Here is a 6,049-nt window from a genome sequence, read left to right as displayed (position 1 = left end):
GCTTACTTAACTTAGCATGTTATCCTCAAGCATCATCCACATTGTAGCGCGTGTGAGAATTTCCTTCCTTTTTAGTGCTGAATAATATTCCTGTGTGTGTGTGTGTGTATGTATGTATGTGTGTGTGTGTGTGTAATATACAAATCAAGTTTTGTTTGTAATATACAAAACACGCTTCTGTGTTGATGGACATTCAGGTCCTTCCATCTTTTGGCTATTGTGGATAACGCTGTTCTGAACATGGGTCACTGCTTTCATTTCTTTCTTTTTTTTTTTTTTTTATTTTCAAACATGTATTAAGCATCTACTATATACTAGGTACTTCTGGAGGAAAAAAAAATACAATCCTTGCTTTTAAGGAATTATGTATTTGGGGAAACAAAAACACAGCAATAATACAGTGTAATTCTACACAAGAGGTAAAAGGAACATTAAAGAGAGGCCAATACACACAGGAGTCAACTTAACTGACTCAACACACATAGGAAAAGAAAAAGGGAGTGACCATAACAAAGATCTTTTTATACCACACTTGTGAGTTGAACTTGGTATTACTAAAGTACATGAATATAACACTGCAGGAAAATGAAATAACTATATACATATATATATACACACACATATATATACACACATACATACATATATTATGTATGTGTATATATACATATATATATGTATGTGTGTACACACATAATACACACACATTTCTACTTAATAGACTTCAGAGAGTTTGAATTGTTGAGATGGTCAGAGTGGCAAGGTGGACTGTAGGGGCAGAAAACAGACTCGTATGACTTTGTTTTCAACACAGTGATAAATGATGTCAGCTAGGAAAAATACAGATCATTGAGTATCTTACTGTAGACATTTTGATCTAGTCTTCATTTGGTACATTATTAAGATGGCACATTCCAAAAAGTATTATATGCAGAGAGTAATCCTTTTCTAATCCTTTATGTCCACATGTTCCCAAGGACATCAACATTAAAGTGTTTCCCTCCTTGAGCTCAATCAAGGGATGGCATAATTTTAACGTGAATCCTTTATTGTCCTGTAAGGCCATGGCTTCGCTGATTTTATGGAGTAGTTCTCCTTTCTTCAGTAGTTGTCTGCTCTTTCTCTTCCACATTGAGTACAGTATCCACAGTTATTCCTATGTCCTGCAGGGACCAGCCTCCCCTCACTTCTAGAGGGCGTCTGGGAAAGGAAGTAGACAGGCTGTATTGGGATGTGTGGTACCCAATTTTCATCATCCAGTCAAGTAAGACCTGTGAACTGCAAGACTTAAAAAATCTTCTTCTCAGGACACTCCCACTTGGACATCGGAGGGCAACAGTAACTACTTCTTCAGCTGTTTCAGGAGGTTCCTCAGGTAGATCAAGAACCTCCTTCCACGTGGGCTGTTCAGCAGATGGTGAAATTTTGGTTAACAGCTTAGGCAAGTTTCGTCTCTTTGCTGCTTCTCTGTTTGATGTTTTAAAAGCCGTCTGACTCTCATTTTCCAGCACCAAATCTTCGTCACCCCCAAGCTTATGGCCATTGCTCAATTTCCAGGTTTCACCCGTCATCTGATAAAAGCGTTCTTCCAGCTTTTTCAGCTTCATTTCCTGGTGAGGTTTTAGAACATTCTCTATGTATCTGCTGGCCTTTTCACCCTGTGCCTCTTTTTGTTTTTTTCTGACAAGTTTTTGTTTTTTCTCATTCTTCTCTTCTTCTTCTTTCAGATACACTTGGGACGATTTAAATGAATTAAGCCATGAGGTAGTCACAGAAATAATTAAAGTAAGAAGAGCAAGCAGTAAGAAAATCCGACCACACAGCAAAATTAGATCTTTAACACCTAGATCCGGGATCCCACGCCAGAGCTCCAGACACAAAAGGGGGAGAGCAGAGAGGAGGAAAACCCCAATGACCCCACGAGAAACCATGCTGGCAGAAGCTCCGCCACTGCTTTCATTTCTTTGGGGTAAGTACTCAGAAATGGAATTGCTGGATCATAGGGTAGTTCTTTTTTTTAGCTGATTAAGGAACTCCCATACTGTTTTCCATAGTGGTGGCACCATTCTGCATTCCTGTCAGCAGTACACAAGGGTTTTAATTTCTCCTATATGTCTCTCACATTTGATCTTTTCTGTTACCATTTTTTTGACCGTAGCCATCCTTGGGGGTGTGGGGTGGTATTCATTCATTTTCAATGCTAGGTGGGTGGGAAGAGGGGCTGTGAGGAAGGGAAAAATATAAATAAGATAGTAGAAGTAATCCTTGCTTTAATCTTAAAATTCAATTAGGGAAGGAAGATAATAATTTTAAATTTAACTTAAAAAAATTTTATTTATTTCTTTGTCAGAGAGAGAGAGAAATCACAAGCAGGGGAGTGGCAGGCAGAGGGAGAAGCAGGTTCCTGGCTGAGCAAGGAGTCTGATGTAGGGTTCAATCCCCGGACCCCAGGAATATGACCTGAGCCGAATGCAGATGCTCAACTGGCTGAGCCACCCAGGCTCACTCTGGGCATCCCTTAACTTTAACATTTTTAAAGCAATTACTATGTTCCAGGCACTGTGCTAAACACTTCCATAATTTGGAACAATTTTGGCAGCCTGTGCGGTGGGTAGGATTGCTACCATCTTGGAGGACAGGAACCTGGGACATCCCAGTGCTTTGTCAGATGTCTCCAGGTCAGAGTAAAACCTAGATGACCCACCTCTCACTCTGAAACCTGTGCTCTCTCTCTAAATCAGAGGATAAGGTTAGCTTGATCGTGTTAGCCCAATCTGGCAGGGCTGGAGAAACTGGCATGGCTGGAGAAACTGGCATGGCCTATAGAGGTACGGACGGGTGGTGCTAGGCTTACATTAGATTGTTAGTCATCTGTTGTAATACACTTTTTTTTTTTTTTTTGTTGTTGTTGTAATACACTTTTACCCACTGTCTAGAACTAGATCAGAGTTTGTTTGTAAGTGGAAGGCATAGAGAATCCACCCACAGATGTCCTCTGTCCTCTCCATTGGCATTTTTACAGAGGAGGGAAAATGGCCCCCAAGGCCTCTAGCTTAACCGATGTCATATACGTGGTTATGACAGGAGAGGCAGATACCAGGACCTGAACGCTGGCCTCCTGACAAATCTCATTCTTGTTTATTGTATTGTTATTTAGTGCCTACACTGAATATCTATCTATGATTCTATCTATCTATCATCTCCAGTTTCCCCACATTGCCTAGACCCATTTGAAGGGTCCACCCAACCCTCCTAACTTTGAACTAGTTACAAAACCCAGCAAGCCCTTGCAGCAGGGAAAGAAGTTGCAGACTCCAGCAGGAGTTATAGTTTTATTTATCTATTTTTATTTATTTATTTTTAAAGATTTTATTTATTTATTTGAGACGGAGAGAGAGCACTGATGGGGAGGAGGATCAGAGGCAGAGGGACAAGCAGACTTTCTGCTGAGCAGGGAGTCTGATGTGGGATTCAATCCCAGGACTCTGGGATCATGACCTAAGTTGAAGGCAGATGTTTAACTGACTGAACCACCCAGGTGCCCCAGGAGTTACAGTTTTGGAACAAGAGTGAACAAGATGTGGCAGGTGAAACCTACCATGTATCCAGTTGGGTTCTCCAAGTCTAGAACTCTGCAGGGAGGCTTCCTGGAGGCAGTTGCCTATACCTCAGCTCTGATTCAAACCCTATTGAATCCAGTTCTGTTCCGCTAGGTAGGAATTTAGGACTACAGTGATGGTCAGTTTTATGTATTAGCCTGGCTAGGCTGTGGCTATGTTAAACACCAGTCTAGATGTTGCTGTGGAGGCATTTTCAGATGCAATTAACATTTAATTAAATGTTAAAATTTAAAATCTTAAAACGTCAAAGTAGACTTTGAGTAAAGCAGATTACCCTCCCTAATATGGGTGAGCCTCATCCAATCAGTTGAAAGCCTTAAGAGCAAAAAACAGAGGTTCCCCAAGGAAGAGGGAATTCTGCCCACCATCTGCCTTTGCGCTCAGGACCGTAAAATGAGCTCTTCCCTGGATCTCCAGCTTGCCTTCAGATTTCAGACTTTCTAGGCTCCACAATCATGTGAGCCAATTCCTTAAAATCTCTCTCTCTCTCTCGCTATGAGTGCATGCATGCACATGTGTACACACACACATCCTATTGGTTGTGTTTCTTTTGGAAAACCCTGACTAATACAACTACCTCAATGTCCAAAGATACATGCCTCTGTGCACCTATAATTTGGTGTTAGGGTGGAATTTACAGCTGGTGGGGGTAGCTAAGCTCTCAGCCCCCTCTCACTGGGGACAAGGCTGTAGGAAAAACCAACAGGAGGCACAGAAGGAAATACAATGCACAGTGACAGCCTAATGTAATCAGGACCCAGAATCCTTATAGCAGCTTGTTTTGAAAGAACCTTTTATTAAAATCATGGTCTTTTCCTCGATCTTAGCTTTTGGTCTGTTTATCTTTCTGAGGCTGTTTGTTTTTCCCACTCTGGTGAGGAATCTGCAAGATCGCAGCCCCCCCCCCCCCCCGCCCGTCCCCAGGTTGATTTAAGGGGGAGACAGTCCAGGAGGGAAGGGTCTCTCTCTGTTCTCTAGCAGAGTTCATCACCCCCACCAGCTGCACAGGAGATGGCTGGCCGGAGGGGGGCCCTTTCCGGATTCTCCGAGGCACATTTGATGCTGTTGAAGTCAGAGTTCTGGGAGGAGAGAGCTGCAGAGGCAGCTGCAGGCAGAAGCAGTAGGGGAGGGCCTGGGCTGGAAGCAAGAGAGAAGATGGGCCTGGAAAGCCTGGCCTCCTTTTAGCACTGCCCTTCTCTTGAAAGCCAGGACACGGAAGGCGGGAGCGCAGAGGGGGACAGTCCTGACTGTCGATTTCTCTCCGGGCGTCCTGCACATCCCCTCCGGTGACAGAGCTGGTTTGGGGGCTGTGACCCCCCCACCCCCCCCAGGGGCCATCAGAGATGCCAGATCCACCGGAAATGATGTTAATCACTTCCCTGCCTTGCTGCGAGCATCCTGAGAGACGTGTGTGGAGTCAGCCCAAGCTCTACCAACAACAACCATTTTACTATCAATTCCCTGCATTATACATTTGAAAGGTTATTAGTTGGGGCCTCTGGGCGGCTCAGTCAGTTAAGCATCTGCCTTTGACTCCGGTCATAATCTCAGGGTCCTGGGATCATATCCTGCCTCAGGCTCCCTGCTCTGCAGGAAGCCTGCTTCTCCTTCTCCCTCCGTCCCCTAACCCCTTCATGTGTTCTCTCTTCTCTGTCAAATAAAGAAATAAAATCTTTTTTAAAAAAGGGGTTATTAGCTGTAGCCATTGGCATCATTTCCAGACAAGAAGAGAAGGAAGAGGGAACATTTGCAGGCACGTTTCTGTGGATGGCGACGTGTGTGGGGTTTGGAAGTCTCTGTGAGGGGCATAGCAGGGTCCCTTGCTCCCTCCTCCTACACTAAGTCAGCGCTCCCATATAACATGTATAATATATCATTGTAATATACTTTTGGATATCATTTTAGGTTGACTAGAATAATGAGTTCCTGGGATAGGTCATCTTCTCATTCAGAATTCCCAGGAATGAAAGTCCTGGGCTGGAAAAGTCACTTTGGTGAAGTCAGCAGAGGCAATGACCCCTCCCCTCCCCAAAGCTGCAGTTCTCAGATGGGGACTGTTTTGTTTCCTGGAGGATTCTGGGCAATATTTGGAGCTGTTTTCAGTTGTCATAACTTGGGGAGGGGTGTCCTTGGGATCCGGTGGAGGCCAGGGAGGCTGCTAAGCATTTCACAGTACACAGAAGAGCCCCACCAAGGAGAATTCCTCCACCCCACAGGTAGTAGGGTCGGGGTTGAGAACTCTGCCCAAGGGACACCAGCCACCCTTCAGACCATCCCCTCTTCCCAATCTTTGTAGGCAACAGGAACATCCCTGGCTCCTGTCTTTCTCCTGCACTTTTTGGACCCCTTTGTCCTTTCTCCGGGATAGCTTCCTCAGAAGAAGCTACATGTTCTTAAAAGTAGTGAGAACAAATGGTCCCATGTAGACT

The 6,049-nt window shown here is 44.2% G+C and overlaps 1 protein-coding gene across 1 annotated transcript; it reads right to left on the bottom strand.

Moving 5' to 3' along the window:
- Positions 1-289: 289 nt before the first annotated feature.
- Positions 290-1,931, bottom strand: LOC123938168 (UBX domain-containing protein 8-like). The gene has a single exon (XM_045999275.1). The coding sequence runs from the start codon at positions 1,929-1,931 to the stop codon at positions 1,080-1,082; it is 852 nt and encodes a 283-aa protein (XP_045855231.1). The 3' UTR covers positions 290-1,079.
- Positions 1,932-6,049: the final 4,118 nt, after the last annotated feature.

This window comes from Meles meles, chromosome 3 (genome assembly GCF_922984935.1).
Source record: "Meles meles chromosome 3, mMelMel3.1 paternal haplotype, whole genome shotgun sequence".
Taxonomy (NCBI): Eukaryota; Metazoa; Chordata; class Mammalia; order Carnivora; family Mustelidae; genus Meles; species Meles meles.
This window is presented reverse-complemented; position numbering and strand designations above follow the sequence as displayed.

Bases quoted from the DNA above. Each gene is read 5' to 3' on its own strand.
- LOC123938168 (XM_045999275.1), bottom strand. From the start codon at position 1,931: ATGGTTTCTCGTGGGGTCATTGGGGTTTTCCTCCTCTCTGCTCTCCCC.